This window comes from Erinaceus europaeus, chromosome 11 (assembly GCF_950295315.1).
Source record: "Erinaceus europaeus chromosome 11, mEriEur2.1, whole genome shotgun sequence".
Taxonomy (NCBI): Eukaryota; Metazoa; Chordata; class Mammalia; order Eulipotyphla; family Erinaceidae; genus Erinaceus; species Erinaceus europaeus.
This window is the reverse complement of record NC_080172.1, coordinates 968,717-983,292: the sequence shown is the minus strand read 5'-3', so window position 1 is coordinate 983,292 and position 14,576 is coordinate 968,717. Positions and strand designations below refer to the sequence as shown.

Sequence of the window (14,576 nt, the reverse complement as noted above, 5' to 3'; positions counted from 1 at the left end):
CGTTGGGTGCTGCCGGGGAGCTGAGCAGGGCCATCCAGGCAGCTTCTCCACAGCCGTCCTCCGACGAGTCCCCTCTCTGGGAGGCCTTCACGGCAACCTGCAGGCTCTCGGCTATGAAGTCAGAAAGCAAATCTTACTTTAAAAGCAAATAGCATGGGCCTGAGAGCTATGCATAGAAGCACACCAGACCTGCGGGCCTGAGCCCCAGAGGCCCCAGGTTCAATCCCCAGTACCACCATGTAGCTCACGTGAGCAGGGCTCTGATCTCACTCTCTCATGAAAACAATTAAATTTTTAAAATGCGACGACATGCGTACATATTCCCATCAGAGGCTGGCAAACTGTAGCTGAAGTTAAATGTCTGTCTGTAACTCAGGAGCGCAAAGAGTGTGCCCAGAAACTGCATGAGGCCTACAGACCAGTGACATTCCATTTCAGCCCATGACAGGAAACGGTTTGCCAACCTGTAATCTACAGCAATACTATTTCGGCCTCATTTCATGATAGAGAAATCCGGAAAGAAGCAAATTCATTGTATAAAAGTCTCTCAGATGTAGGACATGAAGCTGGAGAATTCCCTGTGATCCCATTAATTTAAGGAGCATACAGACACTCATATTTTAAAGCTTGCTAAGCGAAATACTAGCTATTCTTTAAAAACAAAAATTCCCCAGACATGCCTTTAAAAAATGCCCAGATTCCCACTTTTCACCCTAACCTATGGAATCTTTCTAGGGGAATGGGATTTGCACTCTAACAGGGGCATGGAAGGCCACTCTTAGTATTTTCCCTGACTGGAAAATACCACCCCAAGTAAGTCTCGTTAGCAGTAAAAGGGTTTCAACTCCCAACTTATCTATGTGGGCAAGAGGGACACAGAACTTTGGTGCCGAGGGTGGGGAAGAAACACAGAACTCTGGGAAGAAGGAGGTGCTGGAGCGGTGGTGTGCACTCCACACTGTGATCTTAGGATGCTGCGGCAACTGTGAGCAACCGACAGATTATTAAAAAGGAGACAGACGAAGAGAGGACCTCGCACGACCACCTTGAAAGGCGGCAGGTGACTCGGCAGTTCCAGAGAACCGGGAAGCCTCTGGGCAACCAGAGAAGCAGGAGCCCGGCTAGCTAGTGGGACAAGGACCGGTCCTTAGAGGAGACGGACTCTGCAGGCTGGATGGGACTCAGGAGGCAGATGAGAAGGAAGCAAGGAACAAGCACCACGGCGAAGAACCAAGCTGTGTCCCCAAGGTGTCCTTTCAGAGCCAGCTGCCTCTCTGCCAAGAACTCCCGGCACCCCACCACACGAGGACTCGGGGATCCGAAGCCAGTGAACGTATGTCGGCCATGGCTTCCAGCGGTGTGGGTGGGACGGGAAGTGACTGCCGACACAGGTCAGGGGAGAGGTGGCAGCAAGGATGGCCAGACCACTGGGCTGAGCAGCCCATCAGAAAGTGCCATTGGCTTAGGGGCTGGGCGGTGGTGCTCTGGCTAAGCGCACAGGTCACGGCGCACAGGATGCAGGTTCGAGCCTCTGGTCCTCCCCCTGCAGGGGGAGAGCTTCACGAGTGGGGAAGCAGGGCTGTAGGCGTCTCTCTGTCTCTCTCCTTCTCTCTATCTCCCCCTCCCCTCTCAATTTCTCTCTGTCTCTATCCAATAATAAATGAATGAATAAAAGTTCTAAAAATAAAATGAAATACATAGTGCCCCTTTTGATTTCTTTTTACCTTTACTGCCACAGCCCTGGTCTAGCCCAGGGTCCGGACATTTCTCCTCTGGCTCCGTGGCCACGTACCTTCCCTCAGGGCTGCTGCAAGCAGGGAGGCCGCCTGGGGCGGCTCCCCCGGGTCAGGCGTGATGAGGAGGCGCGGCTCTAAGTGGACGTCCACAAAGCCGCTCAGCCGTCCGAGCTCAGCATAGATGTGCAGCTTCTCTTCCAGATAAGAGCAGATCTGCTGGTCCTGGTGACTGAGGATTTCTGCAAGACAGAGTCCATACAAGGCATCGCATGGGTGCAGCTGACGAGAAGCCCAAGTCTCACGGCCACGATGTAGCTGCTTGACAGTCTGCATTTCACAGGCGCACAGAAACACACAGCCACGCTGTAACCACGACCACCTCGCTGAGAGACTAGGGGCCCAGAAACAATTTAACGGCAGGGCAGACAGCATCATGGTTATGCAGAAAGATTCGCATCTGAGACTCCAAAGTTCCAGGTTCAATCCCCCACCCCACCATAAGCCAGAGCTGAGCAGGGCTCTGGTGAGATGAGATGAGATGAGATGAGATGAGATGAGATGAGATGAGAGAGAGAGAGTGAGAAAAGGAAAAAAGGAAGGGGGGAAATGAAGAGGGGGGGGAGGAAGGAAGGAAGGAGGGAAGAAGGAAGGAGGAAGGGAGGGAGGGAGGGAAGGAGGAAGGGAGAGGAAGAGAAAAACAGCTTAACAGCCACGCACTTTAGTGACAATGTCCCTTTCAGTAATTAAGCCGCTCAACAAGAACGTGTCTCTTTCCCGTCTCCCTAGTTCAAGGAAAGACCCGCTGGCTACTCTGTTTGTTCAGGCTGCTTTCTATTAAGACGAAACATGAAGTTTGGGGATGAAAAGCAGGCAGCCATGCCCACGCTGAGTGGTGCCCTCACGGGGAAGCAGGACCTGGCCTCCAATGCCCGGCTCCAGCCAGTGTTGGGCAAACCACACAGGTCTGCGTTTCCAATCCCCCCGCTTCTGTGACCAGCCTTGCAGGAATCCTTTCCCGCTGGCTTCAGCGTGTCACAGAATTCTGAAAGCTACAGGAGACCGAATGTTCTCCGTCCTCTCTGCCTCTGAACCACACAGGGAGAGACGATCCAGGAGCCCATGCCGACACCCCACCTCCCACAGGTTCTCGGGGAGATAGAGGGAGAAGGCAGGGTTGTTGCTTTTTTTCCTCCAAGGTTATCGCTGGGGCTTGGTGCCAGCACTATGAATCCACTGCTCCTGAAGGCCACTTTTCCCACTTTATAGGATAGAACAGAGAGAAATTGAAGAGGAGGGAGAGACAGAAAGGGAAAGAGAGAGAGAGAAAGAGATACAACTGTAGACCTGCTTCACAGCTTGCAAAGAGTCCCCTTTACAGATGGGAAGCAGGGGCTCGAACCCGGACCCTATGTGTGTTTAATCAGCTACGCCACGGGCCCAGGGGGCGGTATTTTTCAGACCGGAACACACTACTCAGCTCTGGACCAGGGTGGTTCCGAGAGACTGAAGTGGAACCCCCGAGTCACAAAAGTCTTGGCATGACCACTCTGCTACCCTCCAAGCCCACGGTGGTATTTTCAGAAGACATCCCCCCAGGGGATCCTTATATGCTGCCAGAGCTGAGCTTCACTGAGCTTACCCAATTTTCTAAACTTCAGTCAAGAAACAGGACCACAGCTTTGGGGATTTTGTGTCCAAAATCATAGAATTACTAATCTAATGACAGAGCTGGGAAATAAAATCAAACCACTGGACAACAATTCCAGTGACACCAAGGAGAAAGAAAGAAGTTCTGACTGCAGTAAATTATCATTATTTTTAGTTTCTTTCTTTATTTATTTGGGTAGAGACAGAAATTGAGTGTGGGGTGGGGGAGAGAGGGAGAGAGACAGAGAGACACCCGCAGCCCTGCCTCACCACTTGTGAAGCTTTTCCCCTGCAGGTGGGGACCAGGGCTTGAACCCGGGTCCTTGTGCACTCAGTGTGTGCACTCAACCAGATGCGCCTCCGCCCGGCCCCTGCAGAGCACTTGTGAAGATTGTGCAGGAGAGCATCAGGTACGGAGAGCCGACATTCAGCCGCAGCTTCCCCGGCCAGACCTGGGCCCCCGCGGTACCTCGACATTGCTGGAGTCTGGCTAGCCTCGCTTCAGCCTTCCGTCTCTCCTCGGTGTCAGACTCACTGGTCCTCCCCTCATCTTCTGGGCAACTTTAAAGAGAAGACAGTCAAAAGAGACAACTAGGACCAAATCCAAGTGTCTTCACACGCGTTAGAAAGACAAGAGAACTTGGCAGAATTGTTCATGAAAGTTCAGCGTGAGAGAGTCCCTCACGCCCGCTGGCCCAGAGACTTGGTCGTGTGGGGAAGGGATCTTACATATCGGAGCAGCTCCGAAGGCAGCAGTGCAGGGTGATTCAAATATTCCAACACTACTCTGTATATGCATTCTCATTCTCTCTCTCTCTCTCCCTCTCCCTCTCCCTCACTCCCTCTCCCTCTCACACCACTTTCTCTCCCTCTCTCTCTCCCTCCCTCCCTCTCGCCCATTTCCTCTCTCATTCTCTCCCTCTCCCTCTCTCCCTCTCCATCTCTCTCTCCCTCTCACCCCTCTCTCTCTCCCTCTCTCTCTCGCCCTCTCTCCCTTTCCGTCTCACCCACTCCCTCTCTCTGTCTCTCCCTCTCTCCTTTCCCTCTCTCCCTCTCCCTCTCTCCTCTCCCTCTCCCTCTCTCCCTCTCACCCCTCCCTCTCTCTGTCCCTCCCTTTCTCCCTCTCTCCCTCCCTCTCTCCCTCTCCCTCTCTCTCTCTCTCCTTCTCACCTCTCTCTCTCTCCCTCTCTCTCTCTCTTTCTCTCTCTCTCACACACACCCCAATACCAAAAGAAACATGGTTCACTTCTAAAATAATGTTTGCTTTCCAGCATATGTGGGGACTTGTACTCTTACTGGGACGCACGGCCTGGATGCACGTGGGGGTCACCTGCTTGGTGTCTAGCTTAATGAGGGTTAAATGTGTCGAATGATCACTAAAAGTGATCACACACACACACTTCATTAATAATAATAATAAATACAAAATCAAGCTTGCACAAGCAGTGAGTACATTGACAAACAAAAAATCAGCTCCTCCAATCTCAAGATGTTTATTATAGAGTCACCAGAATCAGGGACATGGGAACGTGACACATGGTCCCTGCTCAAGGAGCTTCCAATACATGGAGACAGGCACCAGACTCATGCTTCTGAGCAAAGCTAGAGCATCTCAGGCCAGGAGAGACACGGGACCGAAGATCTTCACGAAGGAGACGGGCCGGGAGTGGAGCGAGAGCTGGGAGGGGTTCACGCGGGTTGAGGGAGGCGGGCACGGCGTGCGTGCGAGGTGCAGCGGGCGGGCGAGGGGCTACCCCGGGTGGGTGCTGGGGGCAGGGGGGGCGCCATTCTGGCTGAGGCAAGGTTTCAAGCGGAGGAGACACGGTTAGAATCTTTACCCCGGCAGAATAGGCCGCCCCCAGCTGCTGGGAAGCAGAAACAGCTACCTCTCCACGGCCTGCTGGATGGCCTCCATCCATCCGTCCCGCTCCTCCTTGGAGCCAGTGTGGATCTCGTACATCTCGGGCCCGGCAGAGGACGCGCTGATGAGGAACATGCCCCTCTCCTCGTTGGCGACTTCCCGAGCGATCAGCTTCTGCAGGGAGATGACGGAGGGCTTCTGGTCCTGCGAGGGGCAGAGGACGGGCAGGTGTGAGGGCGAGGGTGCCGGCTCTGGCAGGTCAAGGACAGGCGGGACTTTTGCTCCGTCCTGATTATTTGCAACTTTAATACCACTTTGTTGAGGGAATGTGGCTTGCCGATATTGTTGCTCTTGGAAAGGCCTATTTCCACATGTCCCCAAGACAGGTGTCAGTAAAAGCCAGTCTTCATTTCATTACAAGCTCTTCAAATTAAGCTGTGGGAGCTTGTAAGATCTCCACACAATCAACCTTAGGATAAAGTGAGACTGGGACAGCAGGGGACCAGGAGAATGTCCTTCAGCATCGGAGGTTTGGGGTGACAGCTTCTGGAAGTGCCGGTTAAGCGCACCCCATGCTAAGCGCAAGTCCCCACCTACGGGGGGAGCTTCACAAGTGGTGAAGAGGGCTGCGGGTGTCTCTTTCTCCCTCCCTCCCTCTCTATCTCCTCCTCTCCCCTCAATTTCTCTCTATCCTATCCAATAAAATGGGGAAAAAGTAGCCACAGGAGCAGTGGATTAATATGCAGGCACCGAGCATCAGTGATAACCCTGGAGGCAAAAGGAAAAAAAAAAAAAACTGGAATGACAACTTTTCATGGACTGGGTGGTGACACAGTGGTTTAACCACTGGAATTAATAAAAGAATGAGGTACTGTGTTTAATCCCCAACATCACGTGTACCAGAGCGATGATTGGGTTCTCTCTCTCCCAGTAACAAATCAACCTTTTAAAATGACAACTTGTAATATGACATAATGATCACAGTCCTGAGGAAAGCCCTCAAAATGCCGTGATGCACACTGGTTTTCTGAATGAGCATTCTGGCAAGAAACTGCCTCTAATATCAGAAAGAGATGAAAACAGACAGACAGACAGAAGGCAGAAAGTGAGACCACTAGATGCCCAGTGTGTCCTGGAGCCTCCCCTCCCCAGAGCCCTGCCCCACTAGGGACAGACAGACACAGGCTGGGGGTGTGGATCCACCTGCCAACACCCATGTCCAGCGGAGAAGCAATGACAGAAGCCAGAACTCCCACCTTCTGCTCCCCATAAAGAATTCTGGTCCACACTCCCAGAGGGATAAAGAACAGGGAAGCTTCCAGTGGAGGGGATGGGACAGGGAGCTCTGGTGGTGGGAGCTGTGGGAGTTACACCACTCTTACAATTATAGCCCTAACCATCTTATAAACCAATATTAGATCACTAATAAAAAAGAAAACATTTTTTAAATGTCCTCTGGGCCAGGAGGTGACACACCTGGTTAAGTGTCCATAGTACCATGCAGAGGGCAAGGGCAGAGGGCAAGGACAAGTGTGAGGGCAGAGGGTGAGGGCAGAGGGCAGAGGGCAAGGACGAGTGTGAGGGCAGAGGGCAGAGGGTGAGGACGAGGGTGAGGGCAGAGGGTGAGGGCAGAGGGCAGAGGGCAGAGGGAAAGGACGAGTGTGAGGGCAGAGGGTGAGGGCAGAGGGCAGAGGGAAAGGACAAGTGTGAGGGCAGAGGGTGAGGGCAGAGGGCAGAGGGCAAGGACGAGTGTGAGGGCAGAGGGTGAGGGCAGAGGGCAGAGGGCAAGGACGAGTGTGAGGGCAGAGGGTGAGGGCAGAGGGCAGAGGGCAAGGGCGAGTGTGAGGGCAGAGGGCAGAGGGTGAGGACGAGTGTGAGGGCAGAGGGTGAGGGCAGAGGGCAAGGACGAGTGTGAGGGCAGAGGGTGAGGGCAGAGGGCAGAGGGCAGAGGGCAAGGACGAGTGTGAGGGCAGAGGGTGAGGGCAGAGGGCAAGGACGAGTGTGAGGGCAGAGGGTGAGGGCAGAGGGCAGAGGGCAAGGACGAGTGTGAGGGCAGGGGGTGAGGGCAGAGGGCAGAGGGCAAGGGCGAGTGTGAGGGCAGAGGGCAGAGGGTGAGGACGAGTGTGAGGGCAGAGGGTGAGGGCAGAGGGCGAGGACGAGTGTGAGGGCAGAGGGCAGAGGGCAAGGACGAGTGTGAGGGCAGAGGGCAGAGGGCAGAGGGTGAGGACGAGTGTGAGGGCAGAGGGTGAGGGCAGAGGGCAAGGGCGAGTGTGAGGGCAGAGGGTGAGGATGAGTGTGAGGGCAGAGGGCAGAGGTCGAGGGCGAGTGTGAGGGCAGAGGGTGAGGGACGGCGTACAGCATTGCCAGCTTACCAGTCAGTATCAAAGCCTCAAGATTTTGAAGATTGCAACCATTAAAAATAAAAATAATGAGACTAAATAACAGAGAAACATGTCTACCAGGGAACATTTGATCTCTAGGCATCAGGCATTTTTTCCAAGATAGTCTGAGATCAAGTCAATTGCACGGTTATATACTCACAACAGCGGCAAAGGTGTACTTCTGGTCTTTTTCTTGTAGAAAGAGTAGCACATCAGTTAGAAGTAGAGCTAGTATATCTTTAGAGGGGGGAAAAACATTACCAATATTAGGGTGAGAAAAACCACAGTTCAAATGCCTTTAAGAAATATTAAGATTTCAAGGTTGAAATTTAAATATTCAAAATAAAAAGGGTAAAAGTAAGACTGATTAGCTAGCTGTTTTAACAGTCTACTATGATGATAGCCAAAGAGATATTCTATATATAATTTAGAAGAGAAACTGTCTAAGTGTGCGTGTGTGCCTATGTGTGTAATAACAGAGTGAAATATTAGAAAATTATAATGTGATTGGTTGGAGCGGCTTTCTCCCCGAAGCTCCCCCACTAGGTGGACCGAGGCGGCGGGGCCCTGCTGGGGCGGGCAGCGCGATACCTTTGAACCGACCCGCCGCGGTCTTCCAGTAAACGAGGCCCTCATGCAGCAGCTTCCTGTCCCGGCTCACCAGGCTCTGCTTCCTGAACACGTGGCCACTCTTGAGCTTGGTGAACGTCTTGCTTTCGATCTTACTGAGGATCTCCAGCCACTTCTGGCTTTTCTCATACTGGCTGACTCTGACGTCCACGGCGGCGATCACGTCCTTGATCAAGCCCAGGGCTCTGCACAAGTCCTTGTGCTCTTCTGTCCCTTCTGGAGGGGCCGGAGAGGCGACAAGGACACTTTAGTTAGCTTTGAGTACAATGAACGATCATCTAAACGATGAGGGTTCCAAACGAAAAATGCTGGCTTCAGAGAGGATGCCATTCCTCCTCCCCCAGCACCACTGAGACACTCGACTCTAAAAGGCCGGAACACTGGGCAGGAAGCCGTCCGAGCCGGACAGAACTGCCTGAGCTCCCGCTGAATGCGGCGCATGCCACGGCCTGACTCAGTCACTGAGCCAGAGGGTCCTCGCTGCCTGCCCTGCATGAAGCCTGGGTTCAACCCCGGGGCCCCTCACAGAGGGGAAGGTCCGCAGGCAGAGCAGTGCCGCATGCGTCTGTCTGCTTCTCTCTGTCTCTATCAGAAACACAAGGGAGAAGGAGGAAACGGCAGCAGGAACAGTGGGCATGTGTGAGCACTGAGCCGTAGTGACAGCCTGCGGCAAAAAGTGCCGTTCACCATGAATCAGCAAGGCGTTAAAAAGGAGATCTCACTACAACCACTGCCCACCCGTCACCCACTAAGCGGCTAACTCCCCATTCACACTGATGACTTTTTTAAAATTTACTTTTATTTATTTATTTTTGCCTTCAGGGTTATTGCTGGGACTTGGTGCCAGCACTATGAATCCACTGCTCCTGGAGGCCATTTTTCTCATTTTATTTGACAGGACTGAGAGAAATTGAGAGAGGAAGAGAGAGAGAGAGAGAGAGAGAGAGAGAGAGAGACCTCCTTCACTGCCTGTGAAGCATCCCCACTGCAGATGAGGAGCCAGAGGCTTGAACCCGGATCCTTGTGCTTAGTTCTATGTGTGCTTAACCAGGTTAAACCACCAGGCAGTCCCCTTGACAGCTTCTTACAGGATGTCTAGACATCCTTCCTGAAACCTGGAGAACTGACAGAATCCTCAAGAAACCACCCTCAGTCTATTAATTAATTAATTGAGAGAGAGAGAGAGAGAGAGACAGAACATTTAGTGGTAGGATCAAAAGCTATTTTCTCTTGATGTGTTTATTTCCCTTTTTCCTTTATTTTATCCTCTTTATTAATGGTTGACAGTCGACAGTAAAATACAGCAGCTGGTCCACGGGTCACGTTTCCCAGTTTCCACATGACACTCTCACCCCCACCAGTTCTCCTCTGTCATCCTGTTCCAGGACCTGAGCCCTCCCCCCACCCCCAGAGTCCTTGACTTTGGTGCAGGACACCAGCTCCAGTCCAGGTTCTGCTCTGTGTTTCCCCTTCTGATTATTTCTCCACTTCTGTCCACGAGTGGGGTCATCCCCCTCTTCACCCTTCTCTTTCTGGCTGATCTCACTTCACAGGATTCCTTCAAGCTCCATCCAAGATGAGATGCAAAAGGTGAACCCACCATTGTAAGAGCTGAGCACTATTCTGCTGTGTACGTAGACCACAACTTGCTCAGCCAACCATTTTTTTCTTTTTTTTAATATTTATTTATTTATTCCCTTTTGTTGCCCTTGTTGTTTTATTGTTGTAGTTATTATTGTCGTCATTGTTGACAGAGAGAAACAGAGAGAGGAGGGGAAGACAGAGAGGGGGAGAGAAAAGACAGACACCTGCAGACCTGCTTCACCTCCAGTGAAGTGACCCCTCTGCAGGTGGGGAGCCGGGGGCTTCAACTGGGATCCTTACGCTGGTCCCTGCACTTTGCGCCATATGCACTTAACCCGCTGCGCTACTGCCTGACCCCCTATCAACCATTTTTTTTTAACAACCTACTTGGAATTAATAGGAAGATGAGGAAGTAGTGGTGTAGACAGGGTCTGGGTGGTAGGAAATGTTGCTCAGTGGTAGAGTCCATGTCACACTTGAGGTCTGGGACCTCTTGCGAATATAAAAAGGGTCTGATGAAAGCAGAGAACGGAAAGGCAGGGACAAAGTCTGAAGACACTAGCTATGTGGAGTTCACAATGCTGACTGAGTTGTGCTATGATGGGCGACTTTTAAAGTTGATCTAGTCCTTAGGTTTTTAAGGTTTTTTTTTTCTTTAGGAAAATCTTTTTTTTTCTTTTTATATATATTTTTTATTTATTTATCTTTATTGGGGAGATTCATGGTTTATAGTCGACAGTAAAATACAGTTCTTGGTCCATGTGTCACATGTCTCAGTTTGCCACACAACACTACAAACCCCGCTAGGTCCCCCTCCGCCATCCTGTTCCAGGACTTGAACCCTCCCCCTCACCCCCGAGTCCCTGACTGAGACTGAGTCAGACTACAGGAGTCACAGCCATGCCCGCAACTCACTAAAGAGGCAAATGTCTGTCCAGTGCGGGCGTTCCGGCCACTCAGAGCCCAACAGCAGCATGTCAGGCTTCTCTACTCACCCCTGGTGCACTGCAGTATCCTCTCCACGAGCACCGGGTACTTGGTGATGCGCTGGGTCACCAGCAGAATGCACTCGGGGATCCCTCGGCGGCGAGCCAGCAGGTGGCTGTTACGGAGCTGAAAGCAGACAAGCAGTTCGCATAAACACAGACGGCCCACTTCTCCTATCTGGGATGGACTGAACCAAAAGCAGACAAGCCATTCGTGTGTGTATATACGCACAGACAGCCCACTGCTCCTGTCTGGGATGGACTGAACCAAAAGCAGACAAGCCATTCCATTCGTGTGTGTATATACGCACAGACGTCCCACTGCTCCTGTCTGGGATGGACTGAACCAAAAGCAGACAAGCCATTCCATTCGTGTATGTGTATATACGTACAGACGGCCCACTGCTCCTGTCTGGGATGGACTGAACCAAAAGCAGACAAGCCATTCCATTCGTGTGTGTGTGTATATACGTACAGACGGCCCACTGCTCCTGTCTGGGATGGACTGAACCAAAAGCAGACAAGCCATTCCATTCGTGTGTGTATATACGTACAGACGTCCCACTGCTCCTGTCTGGGATGGACTGAACCAAAAGCAGACAAGCCATTCCATTCGTGTGTGTGTGTATATACGTACAGACGGCCCACTGCTCCTGTCTGAGATGGACTGAACCAAAAGCAGACAAGCCATTCGTGTGTGTGTATATACGCACAGACGGCCCACTGCTCCTGTCTGGGATGGACTGAACCAAAAGCAGACAAGCCATTCGTGTGTGTGTATATACGTACAGACGGCCCACTGCTCCTGTCTGAGATGGACTGAACCAAAAGCAGACAAGCCATTCGTGTGTGTGTATATACGCACAGACGGCCCACTGCTCCTGTCTGGGATGGACTGAACCAAAAGCAGACAAGCCATTCCATTCGTGTGTGTGTATATACGCACAGACGGCCCACTGCTCCTGTCTGAGGTGGACTGAACCAAAATTCCTGCATGGGATCGTTCTACTGCAGCACTGCTTTACCATGAAAATGGCCCGTGGAGGGGCCCCAGTGTTGGCCACCCTGCAGAGCTCGTGTGCCACCACGAGCTCCACGTCCCACCTGCAGGTCAAGGCTTCCCAAGCCGTGAAGCAGACCCGCTTCTCCTTCCACCCCTCCCGCTCTGGCTCCTCCTTCCCTCCCTCCCAATTTCTGTCTCTATCCAAAATAAATACATGAATAATAAAATAATTGAACCAAAAAATAAACCTTGAGGCACTGTGTCACTAAATTACAATCTGTTATTCTTTTCAGTAATTTAAATCTCCAAGGTTTTAACTACGGTGTTACTTCGATGTTTTTATAGTTCAGTCCAAAAGTGACTGAGTTCCAAACTAAGCAAACCTCTCATAAATAACAAGGTCTGCACAGTGGTGAGAAGCTGTAGGTTCACGATGTCAGTGCACAGCTGAGTATCTGCTGTTCGGACAGAACTTCCTCTGCACGGGTAGGAGCAAGCACAGCACTCAAGTTCTCGTGCAGCTGGGAGACGGCGCACTGGGTCCAGCACCACCTTCTCAGGCGTGAGGTCCTGACCCCAGTCTCTGCCACTGCAGTGGTACTCTGCTTCTCTCCCTCACCCCTTCATTAATAAATCTTTAAAATTATTTTTATTATTGTTAATATTTATTCCCTTTTGTTGCCCTTGTTGTTTTATTGTTGTAGTTATTATTATTGTTGTCGTCGTTGTTGGATAGGACAGAGAGAAATGGAGAGAGGAGGGAAAGACAGAGAGGGGGAGAGAAAGACAGACACCTGCAGACCTGCTTCACAGCCTGTGAAGCGACTCCCCTGCAGGTGGGGAGCCGGGGGCTTGAACTGGGATCCTTACTCCGGTCTTTGTGCTTTGCACCATGTGAGCTTAACCCACTGTGCTACTGCCCGACTCCCTTTAAAATTGTTTTTTTAATTTCCCTATAATCAAGGAATTTTCTAAAACTCTAAAAGTAATATCTAAGTTTTTAAGTTCTCAGTATGCATACAGGAAAGAGAGAATTCACTAGAATTCTGGAAATGGTAGATGAACAGCACAGATCTCATGTGCTCTGTTCCCACCTTTAGGTTCCTGATTATTAAATAATTTGTCCTGCTTTATATCTGACTGCCTTTCAGTCACCAAGTTGCAGATGCTGCCATGACACCACCCTGACCTCCCTGGGCAGACGCCCTCACCCGTGTGTCCTGGAGCCTCCCTTCCCCAGATCCCTGCCCCACTAGGGACAGACAGACACAGGCTGGGGGTGTGGATCCACCTGCCAACACCCATGTCCAGTGGAGAAGCAATGACAGAAGCCAGAACTCCCACCTTCTGGTCCCCATAGAATTCTGGTCCATGCTCCCAGAGGGATAAAGAACAGGGAAGCTTCTAAGGAGGGGATGGGACACGGAACTCTGGTGGTGGGAACTGTGTGGGATTGTACCCCTGTTATCCCAGTCTTTCCGGTCATTATTATATCACTAAGTTAATTAAAATTTAGATTCTGGAAGCCAGGCGATAGCACAGCAGTTAAGAGCATGTGGCATGAAGCTCAAGGGCCAGAGTGAGGATCCTGGTTCAAGCCCGGCTTCCCCACCTAAGGGGCTTCACTTCCCAGGCAGTGAAGCAGGTCTGCTGGTGTCTGTCTTTCTCTCCCCCTCTCTGTCTTCCCCTCCTCTCTCCATTTCTCTCTGTCCTATCCAACAACAACAACAGCAATAACAACAATGACAACAATAATAAACAAGGGCAACAAAAGGGGAAAAGATAAATTTTAAAAGATTCAGACCCCATAGTACTCTATGTGCTTTCTCTACAATACAGAAGTGGTGGACAGAGAATTGTTCGTTTGATGGAAATTCCTCTTTCAGTAAATCTACAATAACATACAAACTCACCTTCAAAAGAAAGGCTTAGATGTGTGATGTGTATAGACACTCCAAGAAACAGCCATGAACTACTTCCCTAAGCTAGTGACCGCCTTGCCACACACCAGATACTTGCCTTGATAAAGTTCTGAAACTTTTTGTTCTGCTGCAGTTCTTTGAACAGACTGATGGCTTCTTTGTGGTGGCTGCAGAATTCACCATAGACCCTCTTCATGTTATCTGCGTTCTCTTCTGAAAACTGAGAATCAGAGCATTTACAATTCCAGTCAGTTCGAAATACTGAAAAACTGCACAATTCCCATATCCTTCAATACTTTTTTCAAAAATAAATATAAACATCATGGAACTTCTGAATATAAGAAGTTCTTTCCTCCCAGGCAGTGATTAAAATAAGAGGAAGCAGCCAGGCAGTAAGGGGGAGGGAGCAACTCAGCCTGACTGTGTGAGACTGAACTGCTCCCTTATCAAATAGTCAGATATAAATTTAACTCTATATGGGGGCAGGCGGTGGGGCACCTGGTTAAGCGCTCACATTACAGTGCGCAAGGACCCGGGCTCAAGCCCCTGGTCCCCACCTGCAGGGGGAAAGCTTCACAAGTGGTGAAGCAGGGCTGCCGGTGTCTCTCTGTCTCTCTCCCTCACTAGCTCCCCTCCCCACTCAATTTCTGACTGTCTACCAATAAATAAAAATGACAATAGTAATAAACTAATAATAAAGTGAGCCAGGACCCAAGCTCCATATTGTATACAAAAGCTAATTCAAAATGTACCACAGGTCTAAAAATATAAAACTTTCAGAGGGGGCAGAGGTAGACAGCATCATGGTGATGCAAAGAGACTCTCA

At 50.9% G+C, this 14,576-nt stretch overlaps 1 protein-coding gene across 1 annotated transcript in view; it reads right to left on the bottom strand.

Moving 5' to 3' along the window:
• ARHGEF28 (Rho guanine nucleotide exchange factor 28) overlaps positions 1-14,576 on the bottom strand; it is a 205,956-nt gene that overhangs the window by 657 nt on the left and 190,723 nt on the right. Inside the window, exons 24-31 of the mRNA XM_060201017.1 lie at positions 13,848-13,970; positions 10,835-10,952; positions 8,217-8,471; positions 7,786-7,862; positions 5,270-5,448; positions 3,853-3,944; positions 1,793-1,975; positions 11-111 (exon numbers count right to left, since the gene is read on the bottom strand). Of these exons, the coding sequence (XP_060057000.1) occupies positions 11-111; positions 1,793-1,975; positions 3,853-3,944; positions 5,270-5,448; positions 7,786-7,862; positions 8,217-8,471; positions 10,835-10,952; positions 13,848-13,970 (1,128 nt within the window). The remainder of the gene's footprint in view (positions 1-10; positions 112-1,792; positions 1,976-3,852; positions 3,945-5,269; positions 5,449-7,785; positions 7,863-8,216; positions 8,472-10,834; positions 10,953-13,847; positions 13,971-14,576) is intronic.